Source organism: Saxophila tyrrhenica (assembly GCF_035928015.1).
Source record: "Saxophila tyrrhenica strain CCFEE 5935 chromosome Unknown scaffold_5, whole genome shotgun sequence".
Taxonomy (NCBI): domain Eukaryota; kingdom Fungi; phylum Ascomycota; class Dothideomycetes; order Mycosphaerellales; family Extremaceae; genus Saxophila; species Saxophila tyrrhenica.
Window position 1 is genome coordinate 938,747 of NW_027041737.1, and position 16,985 is coordinate 955,731.

At 55.3% G+C, this 16,985-nt stretch overlaps 10 protein-coding genes across 10 annotated transcripts; 6 read left to right on the forward strand and 4 right to left on the reverse strand.

Annotated features, from left to right (window-relative positions):
• Positions 1-337: 337 nt before the first annotated feature.
• Positions 338-1,875, forward strand: LTR77_003760 (uncharacterized protein; the record flags this gene model as incomplete). Its single annotated transcript, XM_064801015.1, has 2 exons — positions 338-380; positions 434-1,875. The coding sequence occupies 2 exons, from the start codon at positions 338-340 to the stop codon at positions 1,873-1,875; spliced, it is 1,485 nt and encodes a 494-aa protein (XP_064660966.1).
• A 273-nt stretch (positions 1,876-2,148) lies between these two features.
• LTR77_003761 (uncharacterized protein) lies at positions 2,149-3,806 on the forward strand (the record flags this gene model as incomplete). The annotated part of the gene is made up of 2 exons (XM_064801016.1): positions 2,149-3,476; positions 3,536-3,806. The coding sequence occupies 2 exons, from the start codon at positions 2,149-2,151 to the stop codon at positions 3,804-3,806; spliced, it is 1,599 nt and encodes a 532-aa protein (XP_064660967.1).
• Positions 3,807-4,131: 325 nt separating this feature from the next.
• On the reverse strand, positions 4,132-4,492 carry MRPL44 (39S ribosomal protein L44, mitochondrial; the record flags this gene model as incomplete). Its single annotated transcript, XM_064801017.1, has 2 exons — positions 4,132-4,244; positions 4,309-4,492. 2 exons carry the CDS (start codon positions 4,490-4,492, stop codon positions 4,132-4,134), a joined length of 297 nt encoding a protein of 98 aa, XP_064660968.1.
• A 1,432-nt stretch (positions 4,493-5,924) lies between these two features.
• Positions 5,925-6,635, forward strand: LTR77_003763 (uncharacterized protein; the record flags this gene model as incomplete). The annotated part of the gene is made up of 2 exons (XM_064801018.1): positions 5,925-6,177; positions 6,235-6,635. 2 exons carry the CDS (start codon positions 5,925-5,927, stop codon positions 6,633-6,635), a joined length of 654 nt encoding a protein of 217 aa, XP_064660969.1.
• Positions 6,636-6,993: 358 nt separating this feature from the next.
• Positions 6,994-8,542, forward strand: LTR77_003764 (uncharacterized protein; the record flags this gene model as incomplete). Its single annotated transcript, XM_064801019.1, has 2 exons — positions 6,994-7,099; positions 7,182-8,542. The coding sequence occupies 2 exons, from the start codon at positions 6,994-6,996 to the stop codon at positions 8,540-8,542; spliced, it is 1,467 nt and encodes a 488-aa protein (XP_064660970.1).
• A 731-nt stretch (positions 8,543-9,273) lies between these two features.
• On the forward strand, positions 9,274-10,957 carry ARO8_2 (Aromatic/aminoadipate aminotransferase 1; the record flags this gene model as incomplete). Its single annotated transcript, XM_064801020.1, has 2 exons — positions 9,274-9,478; positions 9,534-10,957. The coding sequence occupies 2 exons, from the start codon at positions 9,274-9,276 to the stop codon at positions 10,955-10,957; spliced, it is 1,629 nt and encodes a 542-aa protein (XP_064660971.1).
• Positions 10,958-11,362: 405 nt separating this feature from the next.
• SMG1 (Serine/threonine-protein kinase smg1) lies at positions 11,363-11,714 on the reverse strand (the record flags this gene model as incomplete). Its single annotated transcript, XM_064801021.1, has 3 exons — positions 11,363-11,506; positions 11,560-11,631; positions 11,685-11,714. The coding sequence occupies 3 exons, from the start codon at positions 11,712-11,714 to the stop codon at positions 11,363-11,365; spliced, it is 246 nt and encodes an 81-aa protein (XP_064660972.1).
• Positions 11,715-11,940: 226 nt separating this feature from the next.
• On the forward strand, positions 11,941-12,513 carry OST2 (oligosaccharyltransferase complex subunit epsilon; the record flags this gene model as incomplete). The annotated part of the gene is made up of 3 exons (XM_064801022.1): positions 11,941-12,213; positions 12,269-12,390; positions 12,447-12,513. 3 exons carry the CDS (start codon positions 11,941-11,943, stop codon positions 12,511-12,513), a joined length of 462 nt encoding a protein of 153 aa, XP_064660973.1.
• Positions 12,514-12,813: 300 nt separating this feature from the next.
• Positions 12,814-14,164, reverse strand: IPP1 (Inorganic pyrophosphatase; the record flags this gene model as incomplete). Its single annotated transcript, XM_064801023.1, has 3 exons — positions 12,814-12,952; positions 13,007-13,554; positions 13,643-14,164. The coding sequence occupies 3 exons, from the start codon at positions 14,162-14,164 to the stop codon at positions 12,814-12,816; spliced, it is 1,209 nt and encodes a 402-aa protein (XP_064660974.1).
• A 277-nt stretch (positions 14,165-14,441) lies between these two features.
• Positions 14,442-16,788, reverse strand: LTR77_003769 (uncharacterized protein; the record flags this gene model as incomplete). The annotated part of the gene is made up of 3 exons (XM_064801024.1): positions 14,442-16,081; positions 16,131-16,206; positions 16,264-16,788. 3 exons carry the CDS (start codon positions 16,786-16,788, stop codon positions 14,442-14,444), a joined length of 2,241 nt encoding a protein of 746 aa, XP_064660975.1.
• Positions 16,789-16,985: the final 197 nt, after the last annotated feature.

The window sequence follows — 16,985 nt, forward strand, 5'->3', positions numbered from 1 at the left end:
AAGACTGCTACTATTATGTTACGCGGTCGGCGGAACAATGCTGCGGTATACCTTCAATGTCAGCCGCACTGGTCTTTGCACCTCCCTAACGCCTTCTCTTGGCTCTGGTCTCGGTCGGGGCGGTTGCGTATATTTAGCTGATCTTGTCAGCTTCTGGGTCGCGTATAAATGGCGTGAATAGGTATAAGTATATCTTCAAGAGGTGTTGTCTTCGCTTTGTCGCGCGACATCGCCATCTTACTTTGTATTTTCTTTGGCCGGCGCCTGTTTACTCTTATTCTCTAAAGCCGGCGCCCGTCTACTCTCGTGAAGAAAAAGTGCATAGCTGACAGTCGTGATGCGTGCCTCGTACGTGGCAGCGACCGCGGGGGCGGCATTTGGTGAGTAAAACACGTCAAGCACAAGTACTGGATAAGAAGCTTACAGCAACAAGCCAGCATTGCCGTCGCATGGAGGCCGACCACAGACGCAGACAACGACAAAGTGACCGTGTCAAAAGCATGTCCATTCGAAGGTCTGTGCTATGAGCTCAACATTCCCAACATCACGGCGACCACTGGACGCGGAGACATCTTCTTTCAGGTCCGCGCAAAGTCAGACTACCAATGGGTTGGCCTGGGCCAGGGGTCCGGGATGACCAACGCCAACATCTTCGTGTTTTACCAGGCTCAGAACGGAAAGGACGTTACAGTTTCACCACGCATAGGTGTAGGTCATGAGGAACCGCTTTGGGACTCGAGGGCAGACATTGAGCTTCTGGACGGTTCTGGGATCAAGGACGGCTGGATGACCGCGAATGTGCGTTGCGGTGATTGCGATAGTTGGGCCAGCGGTACTATGGACTTCACTAAAGACCGTGCCGACTGGATCTACGCGGTCAAAAAGGGCGAGCCGCTGAACTCGAATGACGTTGAGGTGACCATCAGCAAGCACGACCGCGCTACGCCATTCACGTGGCCGTTGAAGAGGGCCAAAGGAGGCGACTCCTCGAATCCGTTCCTTGACGCCGACAGCAACGTATCGGATGATTCCAGCTCCGGCGCTGAATCGATTTCGACAGAATCGAGCGCACAGGTCAGCGAGCAACTTGTCAACATACATGGCGGGCTTGCCACTCTGAGTTTCGTCATCCTCTTCCCCATCGGCGGCATCCTCATCCGTCTCGCAAATTTCAGAGGTGGCCTGTGGATACATGTTGGGTTGCAGATCGTCGCATGGATCGCAGCTATCGGCGCGATAGCCACCGGGGCGCGCATTGCCAACGCTATGGATCTCTTCATGCACGCGCATCCTATCATTGGAGCGGTTCTTGCACTTCTCTTGATCGGCCAGCCTGTCTACGGTTGGATCCACCACAAGAAGTTCAAGCAGATCGGACAACGGACCAAGTGGTCGTACGCTCATCTTACCATCGGCCGCGTCGCTGTGTTCGGCGGCATGATCAACGGTGGGCTTGGAATAATGCTCGCGGGCGATACAGAGCAGACCAAGAAGATCGCCTACGCCGTGATCGCTTCGGTGCTGGCAGTCCTCTACATTGCTGCCATTGTCTGGGGCGAGAGGCGACGGAAGAGGACCAAAATGACACCAACAGGCTTCCGGACCGATAGCAACGGTAATTCGACCACACTGTTCAACAATGAGCAAGGTGACCCGCACGGGGGTCATGAGATGCGCCGGCTTTGGCTATCCGACAAAAGGCGTGGTCACCAGCGGTCCAGCACCGAATACGCACCACTGGCGGCTGGAGAGGGCTATGGAGAGGAATCGCACTCTCGTTCACACAGCCGAGCGCCTTCAGTGTCGCCGAGCGGGAGGTATTCGGATGGTGGACAGGGTTATATGGATGCGCAGGCCAGAGCGTCGATGACATGAGCGTTGCTTTGGAGGTCATCGTTGGTATGGGAGGGTGGGAAGCATGGCGTTGGGGTTGTACACATCTGTAGCATAGACCATTGAACTACGTGCCGCACGAGATCCACCATGTGTCACCTTATCTGGGTGGGATATGCTCGTCAATTATTAGAATTGGTTGTGCAGCCGGTCGCGTGACTTGTCCGCTTAGCGCGTCTTGTTGGCGTCGAACCTCACCTCAAGCTCGGACGACCATGATGATATGTCCAGCTACTTGTACAGCTGAACGCTCCAATGCCTAGCCTTTCGAGAACTTCGCATCGTCTGCTTGGGACGGTAGGGAATAAGCCATATGCGACGCAGCAAGACCACCACGACCCACTGCCAACACCACCCGCATCGAACAGCGCCGCATCCTCCGCCAGCAAGACTGCGGAAGAGGAAGACATATACGGTAGTCCAGTATCCACCGACGATGAAGAGCCCGCCCCGAAAGCAACATCCACTGGCAGGGCGAATGCGAAGTCCTCTACAATCGGTGTTGACGACGAGAGACCGAAACGTCCGTTGTTCATAGTGCCGAAGAACGCACAACCTCGTAGACGAGATAGAATCCATACGGCTAGTGAGAGAGCTGCATTGCGACAACCTACATCCGATGCAAGGACCAGTGACGTAAAATCTCGACCCCAGACTTCAGGCTTCAGGCATGCACGGAACGTTGAGACGAAGAGCGAACAAGCAAGCCCGTCAGCATTCAAACTCCCAGGTTCGAGAGACAGTCCCGGCACGACTGGTAGCAAGCGCAGCAGTGACGATGACCCTTCTGCCAGCGAGGATGACAAGCCGATATTCAGCTCGCAGGGCTCATTCAAGCGCATGAAGCCGTCACCGAATCTACACGTAAAGCCGTTCGCCGCCTCCTACAGCCGTAAGCAGAATAAGTATGGAAAAGGCAGTCAGCGGCGGGACAGTAAGGCACACAAGAGCTTCAATGCGCCAAAGCCAGCAGAGGTGCAGAAAGAGGTCGCGCCAGCACCGAAGTTTGCGCAGCCGAAAGGTCAGGATGTTTTTCGGTTTGGAAGTTCCGGAGAGCAGCCTCAATGGCAAGCGGTGGGCGGTGGTACGGTACATGGGCACGACGCGGACTCGTTGCCTTCGTCTCCGCTGTCTTCGGCACCAAGCAGTCCTGGCGTTGAAGAAGTTCCAGCACCGCATTTGTTCCCGCCAACGGACTACGTATCAACGGTGGAGTGTGCGATATGCGGACAACAAGTGGACAAGGTCCTTCGAGAAGAGTTTGAAGACCAATTTACTGGAGGCAGACAGCTGAGCTACAAGTGGCAACAGCGGTTCTGCACCCATCACAGACGACACGTCGGCGAACAGCAATGGGAAACGAGGCAGTTGCCGGTGATCGACTGGGACGGGCTGGAAGAGCGAATGCTTGGGCGTGACGCGCATCTTCTCGCGGTCATGGACGGGACGAAACCGTCTTACCACCGCAGACAGCTTGAGGAGCGGTCGAAGGAACGATCAAGATCAGCCATAGAGGTGGTGACAGACGGCGTGAAGCGAGGGATGCTAGTAGGCTATTATGGACCAAGAGGAGAACGAACGATGTAAGTCGACGATCACGACGGCCCGGCCTACGACTCGTATACGCTAATACTATGTGCAGGACGGAGCATATTGTTACGCACCTCTCTGACCAGCTTCGCGCACAAGCTAAGAAGGACGATCTGATCGCCACAGCAGGTGTCTCGGGTGGTGTGTCTGGATTTGTCCAGGCTGTGTTGGTGCCCGAGCTTGCGCAGCAGCTCGTGATGGAAGACATGGGCATAGGGACCGAGGAAGAGGCCCGCCGACTCATTGCTGAGACTGCTGAACTCGGAGAGCTCATACATCCAGAAGCGGAAGAGAGGGTGCGAGAGGTTGTGGAGGTGGAATAGCTGCATATGCGCGACCGCCATCTTGGCCATTTAGTGGGTATGTATATCTGTGTGGCCCTGCCACGGTGACCACACGTGGCTCCGGCGTCTTCTTTACACCTGACAACGCGCCGCGATCCTTCGTTACACATCGCACGCTCGCCGTCAGCCTCCACCCATCTCGCTCGGCCGCCCCCTCAGCATAATTCACATGCCTTAGTGACTCGGTGGAACGCAGCATGCGAAGCTTGGTACCCCTCAGCACATGCGTGTCGCGTGCCTTCCTCCTGCGACTGCAGCGCTCCGCATTTTCGATCTTGGACTGTCTCCCCCATCATGCTTCACCTCAGCCAGCGAGTTCTTCCTTGCGCCTGAGTACTCTGGAATGCCGATCCACCTCGACCTGTATTTCTTTGATCTTCATCTTCTCGAGGTCCAGACTCATCTCCTTCCCGTCCTCTGTACGAGCGCACATTAGCATCCCAACAACCCTCACACTCGGATATCCGTAAGCGCTACGTACTGAATTTCAGAGCCAGGCTTGCCGGAGTCGCTGCAGCGTTCTGACCCAGCATCTGGACGTCGATCGCCATTGTCGATCGCGCGTTGGGCGGGAGGAGTGCGAGGAAGTTGCGCGCCGTCTTGCCTGAGCGGCTATTGAAGGGCGAGAATTTGGCGCTCACGGATGTGATGTACTTGGTGAGCATGGTTGTAGCGCTCTTCGAGGGTCTGCAGCCGGAAGACGTAGAGGTGTGGGTTGTTCAGTTGTTCCACACTACGCATGAAGTGCGGCAAGCTCGGGGGTGTTGTCTCAGAGAGTTCAGACCCGCTTTCGTCTAATCCGCTTCGCTGGTGTTAGCGAGACAACTTTCCTACAGTCCACATTGACAATGTACAGTGCTTGCATTATCGGACTTTATCATCGACAGTGGTCGGCTTAAACACTGTGCAGGACACATCATACTGATGACTTTGAGCTGGAGAGCACATGAATACGGTCCTTGATGCTACTGGACACTGCTCGGTACATGTATGTCAACACATTATAAGACAAGGAGCCGGCGCGGGTCTCAATTAACGGCCGCTCTTGGTACACTCAGGACTTAGGAGTCACTTCTGGAGGCGCTCAGACTGGAGACCATTCACCACGCGCGTAGCCGACCACTTCATCGAACTACATATCAGCGCTCATTTAGATTCTTCTTCCGGGAGAGCGGATACGGGCCGAATGCCTGTGTTCTCCAAGCAGCGCATGATTGCTTGCAGTCGGGCGAATACAACCTGGTGTGTGGTACCACGACGTTGTCCTAGCTCTCTCTACTCTGTGCTAGCGCTACTCCAGACCTATACTCTTTCGGAGCGCATGGTCACGAAGCATCCAGGAGAGCTTCGATCGTCGATCACGCAGGAAGCAGCACGCTCTCCGGTGGCTAGGAGGTAGGGGTGGAGCAGAGCATGTTCAATGAAGTCTATCTCCACGCTTGGCCGATCTGTTTAGATACTGGGGCCAAGATAGGACCTAGTGTCGATCGACGCGGCCACGTAGCTTGTTGACCCAGCTGTTCGGCACAACTCTACCACGAAGCTGGCTTGCTTGGATATACGTTGCTAATAGCACGGTGTTCAGCATCCACGGAACACCTCAGCCGTCCTGCAGCCGCCAAATTGAATCGCTTGCTCCAAGCGGATATCCTAGTTGACATGAGCGCACTCTGCTCGTATTCTGGCGCTCTTTGTTGACAGTGTAACCAGACGACAGGACAACACCAACTTGCAAGCCACTGCAACGACATCGGAGGTCTTGCCGTGCCTGCGGGGTCCCCGTTACCAAAAGACTTTTCCTTTCGTGCGGCTCTCCGACCAATGCATATACCAAGAACTGCACAGCGACGATCAACTCTTGATTCCTTTGGCCGTTCCCTACTTGGGTCTTTGATCTTCGCAAACCCCCAGTGAACTAAGGAAGCAGCGCGTGACCGAGTCCAAATGCTGTAAATTGCACGTTAGGCTGGTGGACAACACGGCCGTCCACTCCGGCGTATAAAGACGTGAGTAACTCGCATTTCCTGAGGGCTACCGACCAGCTTTTGTCCAACGGTTGAGAGCCTCTCGTACTGCCTCCAGCCAACTCACGTCAAGATGCATCTCTCTGCGTGCCTTTCCACGCTTCTCACAGCCTCACTCGTTCTTGCATCACCTACTCCAGTTGAAAAGAGGCAGTCAAGCTGCTCTGCAGTGGGGATCTCTGCTCAGTCCTCGACTCGCGTTGTCAATGCTTTCCAAAGCTCTGAGGTCGTCTCGGACCTTGTGCCGCCATTGCAGCCAAAGGTTGCAGTGAACGTTGCATACGGCAACAAGCAGGTGAACCTGGGGAACGTCTTTCAGGTCACCAGTACGTGTCTCGTTGAACGTGATGCTGTCCAGAGCGACGTCGCTAACATCTCGGCAGAAACTCTGACAGCCCCAAAGCTCTCCTTCTCAGCGGAGCAAGGCCGGGACCCAGCCGGGACGAAGTACTCTTACTTCCTCGTTGACCCTGACGTCCCCAGCGAAGAGGGTGTTCTCGGCGTCAGAGTCAACTATCTGCACTGGGCAGTGTCGGACGCTCAGCCGAGCTGCATCGCAGACCAGTCGCCGTCGACAGACACAATCTACCAGTCGTTGACTCCGGCCAGCACCACCCGCCACAGGTACACCTTCCTTGTCTACCGTCAGCCGGCCGACTACACGCCAGACCTCGTACCCCTGCAAGTGCGTGCAGCTTTTGATATCAACGCCTATGCTGCGAGGAAGGGGCTTGAGCTTGTAGGAGGGAACTTTTTGCGCGAAGCGTTGACGGATCTTGCATGAGGCCAGTCGGAAGCGCCCCGTGGTGGTCTGGAGGGGTGTGACGAGCGACGATGGTACAACTTCAGAGCAACAAGTGTGTATGTACATGTAGATGTCCAGTCTCCTGGAGCAACGACGAACGTTTGAAGTCTTCTGGTATTTCGTGATACCTTAGCTCTATACACAGTACGTAAGCTTGGCGCCGTATTGGCGAATGCGTAGTGAGATAATAGTGTAGCATGCCTATTATGTCAAACCCCGTGCACGTGAAGAATCGCGATCATGTGAAAGTGAGTCCATGCCAAGCAATGGAGTTTGTCTTGTGAAATCTACCTTGCCAAACATTTGCTCTCGACACATGCACCGCTAAACGTTCAACATGAAGAAAGCATTCTCCTCGCGGCGAGTGCCTCGCAAAATCGGCGAAGATGATGATGCGTCAGCACCAGGAAGCGCAGGCGCGGGAAATAGCGATGCGACCACAGGTATGCCGCCTTTTCCCTTCACCATATGACCCAGCTCTGACAATTCATAACTGCAGATGTCCACTGACTTCGAGCCTTACAGAACCTATACTGAAACGACCGAACGCGAAGCCGCGAAAAGGCTCGTCTTTGCGAACAAGACTTGGTCCAACGGCAGTGGAGGATGAAGAGCCAGAGTCTGGAGGTGTGGTTGCGCCGAGACGATCGAACCTGTCGCGGATAGCAGTACAAAGGAATGCATCGAAGCGATCAGCTTTTCCTGCATCGACACTACGGGACATAGAGGCCGACGAGGACGATGACCGGCCATCGTACAGCGCGGAGTCGCTGCAGGCATTGAAGAACTCTACACCCACTACACCCCATGATATTCCGACAGGTGCGAGCAATACGGATATCGAAGATGTCTCGAGCGAAACACAAGACCTGGACCTGTCGTCCAAATTTGGATCTTCGCTCGCAAGGTATCAGCAAGGACAGCGATCCGGAGTGATACCTTCCGCTGGTGAGATCGCCGAGAAGAAAGCTCGCAGAGCACGAATGGCAAAGGAGCAGGCAGCAGAAGAATACATATCACTGAACCCATCGGATCCTGAGCTGGACGAGGATGAGGATGAGAATGTCATGCGGGACGAGACTGGACGGCTGGTGTTGAAGCCCAAGGACAAGTACCAACAGGGCGAAAGCAGGCTCGTGCGGGATGATGAGGACATCATGGAGAACTTCGACGAATTCACGGAGGCAGACGGCAAGATTATGCTTGGTCGCAAGGCGGAGGCGGAGGCAGCACGAAAGCGCAAGCAGGATATGGCAGCACAGATAGCAGCCGCTGAAGGCGACTCCGGCTCGGAGTCGGATGCCAGTGAGAAAGAACGGAATGAAGCTTTCGAAGCGGCGCAGACGAGGCATGGCACCTATGGTGCTCATGATACCGCCGACAACGAGGCAGATACCAGGCCCAGAACACCACCCATCATCACGCCTCTGCCGACCCTTGACGGCGTCATTGAGCAGTTACGGAAGCAAGTGGTAGACATGCAAACTTCTCGCATGCAAAAGATGCAGGAGATGGATGCCTTGCAGCGTGAGAAAGTCCGTCTTGGTGAAGAAGAGGTTCGAATTCAGAAGGCACTTCGTGAGACTGCCGAGAAGTTCGCTGCTCTGCGAGCAGAGAAAGGCATCGCTGCAGCTTCGGAGACCGAGCCAATGCCAGCTTTGCTCGGTATGCCGCCAGCAGCTGGCCTCGCAGACCTCGGTTCCGGTGAAGGTGAGAGCGGTGCAACGACCGATAACGAGCAACAGCCGGCTGGGAGGCAAGGTCTGGGTTTTGGTGTAGCTAGTCATGGCCTTGACGGTCTCGGCTCCTCTGTTGTAAGCACCCCCATGCAGCAAGATGGTGTGGGAGATGGCGGTGAGGACTTGGATGAGATGAACACTACTTGAGACCTATCATCAATAAAGCCATATCATTGCCACCAATGCAGTCCTTGCTCCATGACCAACCGGTTTATCTCTTGTCCTACCTCTAGATATGAATCGTAGGACCGCACCCAGGTGCGTGGCCCAACCGAAGAATATCCTTCGTTGTCATAGTCATTAGCCTGTATGCGGCTCCAAGGTCGCTTGGAAGCACAGCAGATCAAACGCCTTGTTCCTGCATCTCACCTTAACTGCCGGATCGAATCAAGCGTCGTCTGTCGATAACGAGGACAGTCGTAAAGATTGTCAACTCAACGATTGCTGTAGGCGCCGTGATGGATGCTTCCACTTTACCCAAGTTCCTCCATTCCATTAGCAATCGAAACCCTCATCTGACTTTCCGGCGGAGCCAAAGTCCACCTTCGCCGCTGATAAAGCCGCTGAAAAGCGAATCGGCCTGCTTTCTTCATATCGACGCCCTACGGCTCTGCAAAGTGAACGCACACCGCTCTGATAGCTTGACTAAAACTAATCCGCTGCAGAAGTACACTATTTATCCCTCATCCCACGCTTTCGCCTTTGTTTTGCTTTTTCAAGAGTTGCACAGTTCAACGAAAAAGGTTGCCTTTTTTCGCGGTGTGGGATTTCACTCGTGGGGACGCCTGCTCATTGGACTACTGCAATACGGCGGCTGCAGGCAACGTGGGCATATACGTACACTTTCTGCAAGCAGGGAACTACACGTGGGATAGAGGATGGCTCCGCCGGCCGCGATCGAGACTTTCCCTGAAACGGACACGACGAGTTTCACTGTTCCTGATCGGTTGACCATTCAGCATGTTGCTAAGCGTAGGGCTGCGTCCGGCAAACTGGTTGCTGGTGTGGCTGCTGTTGCAGACATCGACGCCTTCAAGGGTCGGACGCAGCACCTGCATAAGGGCAAGGCGAAGCGGTGGGATCGTGCGTTGCACTCATTCGTTGTTCGCGGCACAGTGCTGACAATGCTGTTGAGCAGATCGGTTGAGCACAGAGGCCAGGACCAGGAAAGGCAACTCGTTGAAGAACGCTGCAGCGTATCTGAAGACGCCAGGTTTGATCTCTTTGGGCGGAGGGCTGCCGTCAGCCGAGTACTTTCCGTTCGAGGAGCTCAGTATCAAGGTCCCAGACAATGGCCGGTATTCAGAAGAAGACGTCCGCAAGCGTGGGAAGGTCCTGACAGCAGGCAAGCATGATCAGGCGGATGGCAAGTCACACTTCGACATTGCCACATCCTTTCAATACGGTCAGGGTCATGGAGCTGCCCAATTCCTGCGCTGGCTCATCGAGCACACGGAGATTGTACACGACCCTCCATACCAGGACTGGAGCTGCACGATGTCGATCGGGTCAACTTCTGCCACAGACATGGCATTCCGAATGTTCTGCAAGCCTGGTGACTGGGTCCTGACTGAGCAATTCACCTTTCCAACGATGATCGAAACCGTGCGGCCCATGGGCGTCCGGGTCGCTGGCGTGCCAATGGATGAGTATGGCTTGTGCCCAAGGCAACTAGACGATCTGCTTTCCAACTGGGACGAGAAAGAGCGGGCAGGTCCCAAGCCGTTCCTGATGTACATCGTCCCAACCGGCCAGAACCCAACTGGTGCCACACAGTCTGCGCAGCGCCGGAGAGAAGTGTATGCGGTCGCTCAGAAGCACGATCTTTACATCCTGGAAGACGAGCCATATTACTTCCTCCAGATGCAGCCTTACACTGGACCCAACGCACCTGACGTTCCACCCCCTGCGTCCCACGAAGAGTTCATCAAAAGTCTCGTGCCCTCATTCCTTTCCATGGACGTCGACGGCCGAGTGATGCGCTTCGATTCCTTCTCCAAAGTCATAGCACCAGGCAGTCGAGTCGGCTGGATCACCGCTTCCGAGCAGATCTGCGAGCGCTACCGCAACCATTCCGACACCTCCACACAAGGTCCGAGCGGGATAAGTCAGCTTGTCCTCTTTAAGCTGCTTGAGGAGCACTGGGGCCATGCCGGGTACCTTGACTGGCTGATCCACATGCGGATGGAGTACACCGCCCGTCGCAACACCATTCTAGACGCTTGTGAGCGGTACCTGCCCAAAGACATCGTCAGCTGGGTTCCACCCATGGCGGGCATGTTTCACTGGCTGGAGATTGACTACACGAAACATCCTCGGTATCCAGATATGTCTATGGACGACATTGAGGATGAGCTGTTCCTGAAGAACGTCGATCATGGGACACTGCTGATGAAGGGCTCGTGGTTCTGCGCAGAGGCGGATACCGAGAAGAGCAAGATGTTCTTCCGCGCGACCTATGCTGCTGCGCGATTCGACCAGATCGAGGAGGCGATTAGGAGGTTCGGTGCGGCGGTGAGGGAGTCATTTGGTCTTGAAGCGTACACTAATGGAACGCATTGAGCTCGAGATTTTGAATGACAGCGTTATTGGTGCGGACATGGCGTGCTTTCAGCGTTTAGGATAAATTCCTGATATTCAAGATATGTGCCAAGATGGCAACGACAAATCTCGGCCTGACCGCTCTCTAAGAACCTTGAAAACCAGGTGAATAAACGCAATGCAGAAGGTGGCTTGGACAGCAGTCTTACATTTTGGGTATCTCTTCGTCTGAGCTAGTGTCCAATGTGCCAGACTCCACCGCTCATGCTCATATAGCTGCACCGGCTGGGTGATTCCTCTCTCCGTCATCGCGCTTCATTAGGGAGCCTGAAGCTGTCGTGCTCTGAGTCGACTCTTTCTCGCCGGCGCCTGGTAGTTGTCAAGTCCCCCAAGCCATTCGTTTTGCCTCGCCCACTGAGTCGCCGCTCAGTGTTCCCTGTCCGGAGCAATGCGATCCAGCGCCTCCATCATCACCACGGAGTTGCCGCGAATCACGACCATGCCCAGGCGCACTTTCTCGTTGTTCGGCTTGCTTTCAGTCGCTTCGTCGAGCACCATGTTGAGGAAGACCTGCAGACCTGTCAGCTCCCACTCGGTCTACGCTAGAGGATATTGGCGCTTACGTCGTAGCCACGAAGTGTGCCCATAACCTTGCGAGAGCCGTTGAGCTGTACTTCGATGCGCTTGTCGAGGTACTGTGACATGGTCAGCACACTGTGCCTAATGGATCGAGGGAGGAGGAACAGACCTTCTTGAGTTCTGGCTGTGCTTGAGGCATGTTGGCGACGGCAAAGGATGTATTGCGCGGTTCTGGGCAGTAATTCGAGAGGCGCCCTCACAACCATGAATTTTGCGGCCAGCGGAGGTGAAGTCCAACCAGAAGTCTTGGCAATATCGTCTATACAGCTGGCCATTGAACGACATGTGCAACATTGTCTGATACTGCACCCCGAGCACTCACTTTAACACCCACCCAGCCCTTGTACATACACCAGCGAACGACGATGGCGCCCAAAAAGACATCCGCAACGCAACAACCCTCCACCCCCAAATCCACCACCACCACCACCACCAGCTCTACCACCACCTCCAAACCCACATCGAGTTCCACAGCCTCCATCCGCAACCCTCAAGACGCCCAACAAATCGCCCTAGGCGTCTACAACAACTACATCGACGCCACCCCACAACGGACAAAACTGCTCGATGCCTTCATGGTGTTCCTCATGACGGTGGGGTTGCTGCAGTTCGTATACTGCGTGATAGCTGGGAACTACGTACGTACTATTGCAATCTGAGGAAGAGTTGGGCAAGACTGACGTGCAGATATAGCCTTTCAACGCCTTCCTCTCCGGCTTCTCGGCGACGGTGGGCCAGTTCGTGCTGACGGCGAGTTTGCGGATGCAGACGAATCGGGAGAATGAGAAGGAGTTTGAGGGGCTATCGCATGAGAGGTATGATGAACGTCCCGAGAGAGAGAGAGAAGGGTTGGATGCTAACGACGTGGCAGGGCATTTGCGGACTACGTGTTTGGGAGCATGATATTGCACTTCTTCTGCGTGAACTTCATCAACTAGGGATCTGATACACATGTACCATATGAGATTGAACGTCTCGACGTCTCGAAGCATCACTGAGAGTGTTTGAGAGTATGGGCGTGTCTGTGCATCCGTGCTTTTCGTCTATGTGCATTGCGATGTATATCATGTGCCATCTCGGTCTACTCAGGCAACATACAGCGTTGCCATTCGGCCTGCTATGGAGCTCTGGACAATTGTCGTTGCTCCTCTCATAATGCATGCACAAGTTCGCAATCTGGAGCCTCACACCCCCAGAGATTCTTGTTGAACATTGCTCCAGAGCCCAAGCCAAGTTGCTTAGGCGGAGGCACCAGAGATGTAGAACCACTTGTCGATGCTTGGGTCGATCGGTGCTGGGGCCTTATCCTCGTGCTTTGGGATGTTGAGCTTGCTGGGTTCGACACGATCCTGGCTGTTCGGGACGCTGACGTTGGTCCTGCAGCACGGTCAGCAACGGTGTCACACAGAGTTCAGGAAGATCGTCACTCACAAGCTGATCTCACCCCTCTGCGTCTTGCCGGTGATCAACTTCTCCCAGGCCTCCGCACACTCCCTCACGACCTCCATCGCATACTTCCTGTTCTTGCACTCACCCGAGAACGCAAACTGGTTCTCCGGCTTGCCATCGGGAATCTTGTAGATCCTGAACCACTCGTTCGTGGCCCGCAACAAACCCGGCAAGTGCCTCTCCACATCCTCGATATCGTTCAAACGCGGAGCGAGCGGGTCGTTGACATCAATCACGATGATCTTCCAGTCCGTCTCGCCCTCATCAAGGAGAGCCATGACACCGAGAACCTTGACCTGCTTCACCTCGCCCGGCTTTCCAACGAGCTCGCCAATCTCGCAGACGTCAAGAGGGTCATTGTCGCCGTTATGCTTGGTCTCGGGGTGTGTGACGTTGGGGTCTTCCCAGGTCTGGGGGAAGGCGCCGTAGTTCCAGAGGTAGCCTTTGTGGGGGAAGCAGTTGCGGACGAAGCGGAGCTTGCCCTTCTTCGTGTCCTGCTTGATGGGGTTGAGGACTTCGTCCTTGGAGATCTGTGTAGGAATGACGTTAGCTGGAGGTCGTCTCAAGACACAATGGCAGGTTCGCTAGAGGGGGATAGGTATCATAGAACAAACGCACCTCCTGCTTGGCATTGGTCCACCTTGGGATCTCGACAACCATGTTCAGCACCGTCTGCTGCTCATTGGCGTACAGCGGGATGTCGTGGAAGGGCGAGACGGGCACGCCATCCTTCTCAATATACACACGGTGCTCAAGGGTATGTGGCGCTCCAACCTTCCTCGCGGTGAACTTGTCCGCAGCCTTGCTGTCGTAGCCACCACGGGTGGGCAGCGTTGTCGATGCCATGTTGTTTGTACTCTGCTCTTGTTGGTGTGGTCTTGAAGAGGTAGAGAGGTGAGCAGAGATCTGCTGCGAGCGTTGGTGAGCTTGAGGTGGAATTTTGGTCGCTGGTGGGGCTGCAGGCGCAACAGGGTTCGGAGAAACCCTGGCCGGAGCAGTGGTGAGAGAGGCAGGTGCGGGAGACGACGAAAGAGCCCGGCGCGCCAGGTTGGGGGCGGGCACGTTGACGGCGGTTAGGCGGATCAATGGGTTGGGGATGGCAGCGGTGAGCAATCGTGTTGAGGACATGCAGGTTGACATATGAGAGCGATAGAACTACAGGACGCTTGGGAAAGTTCACGGCAATGGCTTGCTGATTCCCGTTTCCTCCCGCCCGCAGCGTCGTCTTTCGGCATTCGGTTATCTCGTCTGACGATGAACAACATGCAGTAATGCACACTTCTATGGATGAAAACGTTGGGCGCGAGAAGTGTCTTGCTTTCGTGCTCTGCACTGTCCTGCTCACAAGGCCGTCTGTATACCGGCCCTAAGCCCAATCATCCCGACATCCGATCAACAGCTTGCTTCGATCAAGCCATCAGTACAGCTTGTTCGGCTTCCAAAACCCAGTGATCCCATCGTTCACCAAAGCCTGTGGCTTCTCCGTCATGCTCCCACCAAGCAGATCATGTCTGCTGAACGGTGCGTGTGGGTTCAACTGTTCGCTCCAATCGTGCTCTGACGTCAACCAATGCGTGGTTGCCACCTCCGGCTCCCACTCCTCCCTTCCCGCCTGCGTTTCAAACAGACTTGAGACGAGATTTGGTGTCGGCATACGTGCCAGATTATGGACCTGTCGCTCTGTAGCATAGACCAGGGGCCTTATTATCGATGATGGAGCATAACAGAGATCGTTGTCGAGCATTTCTTCGTCTTGGAGTGATCGTGAAGGCTGGCGAACAGTCCTGTCTTGCGTAACGTACGGCTGGGTGGCTCTTCGGTGAAGTGTGGTCGCTGCCTCCTTGCTCGAAGAAAGGGCCGGCGACTGTTCAAAACGCTGCCGCGGCAGGGAAGATCGTCGTGGCATGTAGCCGTCTTGTGATAGATACGAAGCTGGCCGAGTTGCGTCCGGGGCTGCTCTTTGTTGCAGTCCATGTGCATTTCTCGGTCCCTCGATATGGCTGTTGTGTACTGGACGAACAGAATGGACCTCGGGAGCTATTTGAGGAGGCGGCGGTTCCACCGGCGGCATCGATATAGCTTCTCGAACGTGTTGCAGTGCTTGATCAATCGAAAAGGAGGAGTCCGGGTCATCATGGGTGCCAGGGTCATGGTTCTCCTTATTGCTGTGCCGGTGACTGTCCTTGCGCTTCTGATCGGGTCCGCTAGAGCGAACAGGCTGCCGAACGTCTTCGTTGATCTTGAGGATGTCGGATGTGTGGTACCCGCTTGGGTTCTCCCAGCTCCGTGCATCCTGCCTGATTTCTTGTTGAACAGGCGGTCCATGAGGGGGGGACTGCAATGTCGTCCTAGTTGGTGAAGTCTCGGCAGGTGGCTGACCGCGCTTGCGTGGCGTTGGCGGTCGAAGGACTTCTACTCTAGCCTCGCCCCCTGTGCGTTGCGACTGCTGCCATTGGGCCTCTGTGTTCTGCCGACTGCGTTTTCGGGCACTCTGAGCGTGATCAGACCCGTCTCTCAAGTGGCCCTCAAGGGCGCGTTGCTCAACTGATGGACGCGCAGCTGACGAGTGGTGTCGCGCAGAGGTATTCCCGACGGTCTGGAGTCGTTCTTCAGGACAGCGCGCTGTATTTGCTTGTTCTAATCGCGCTGGGCGAGGTGGTGATTCTGACCACGAGAGGCATGTTGTCATGTCCAAACGCAACTCTTTGCTCCCCAGCTGGGTAGCTCTGCTACCAAAACCTAGGAAAGGCTTCTCAGGAAGATCAACGATGCTGGAGGGACGCGGTCGTGCCTCGCGGCGAGCTGCATCGCTTTGATCAGGGCCGTGGTCTGGGGCGGATGCGCGCCTCCTCTGTTCGTTGCCAGTGCCATTGCCGACGTGGATGCCCTCATGATTGCCACCCCTAGGCGCAGAGAAATAGGCTGAAATTTCGTCGTTCTTTGCTCTCTTCCGATCCTCTTTCTTGGACTGCTGGGGCGGTGCTGCCGCAGGCAACTGATCTTGATGCTCGCTTGGCTTCTCCAGAAACTTCATCTCATTGAACACTAGGTCTGGCACTGCTTCGTGTCAGCCTTAGGCCACGATACTGGTCCCGGTGATACATACATCCTGTCCCCCTGCCTTGCATCTGCGCAGATGCTCGGCCATGCTTGAACAGCCCAGCGTTGTGGTCAGGCTTCAACTAGAAAGCGCGTCAGCTGATCTGTCGCTTCGTCATACCGCAGACTTGACGACTCACAGTAAGGCGATTGTTATTGGGCCCGTTCTTCAGGTGGAAACTCTGCACGAGGCCTGTTGTGTGACTTCCATCATGCGTGAGATTGGACTTGCGCCGCCGAGTCTTGCTGTCATGCTGCACGTCTCGATCGCTCTTGTGTTTCCTGCGTTTGGGCTCGTAGCGATCTGCCTTCGTCTTGTGCCTTGGGCGCCTCTCATACTGCAGTAGAGGGTCCTTATCGCGCCCAGGTAGAAGACCTCCTAACCTCCGCGAGCTGCGTGACTGGGAATCGGATGCAGCATCATCTGCAAGAGGCGCGCGATCGGGAGATGGGGCGGGCAAGGCTACAGGCACTTGCCGATGCCTGGGGTGCCGTGGTGCAATGAGTGAGCTGTCGCTGGAAGCTCTTTGCCTTTTGCGGCGGTAGTGGCGCCTGGAAGTCTCCAAAGCCTGATCTTGTCGCGCTTCGTCCGGGACGCGCTGGTCGTCTCCTTCGTCAGGAGGTGCCCTATCTGCCGTATCCTGGAGCCATCCCTGTATGTCCATCCTCGTTCCGCCAGTGTTCGACACCTTTCGCTCGGTGGTGTTGCCGCAGATGCGCCTTTCGGTGCTGGTGTCGCTACACCGCCAATCGCATGTACAGCAAGAAGTGTTGTTTCACAAAGTTTTCGCTATGTGGTGAAGATCGTGGTGTAGAGTAGGTCAGAAGAATGATGGATCGCAAATCGCGAAAGCTGGGATGG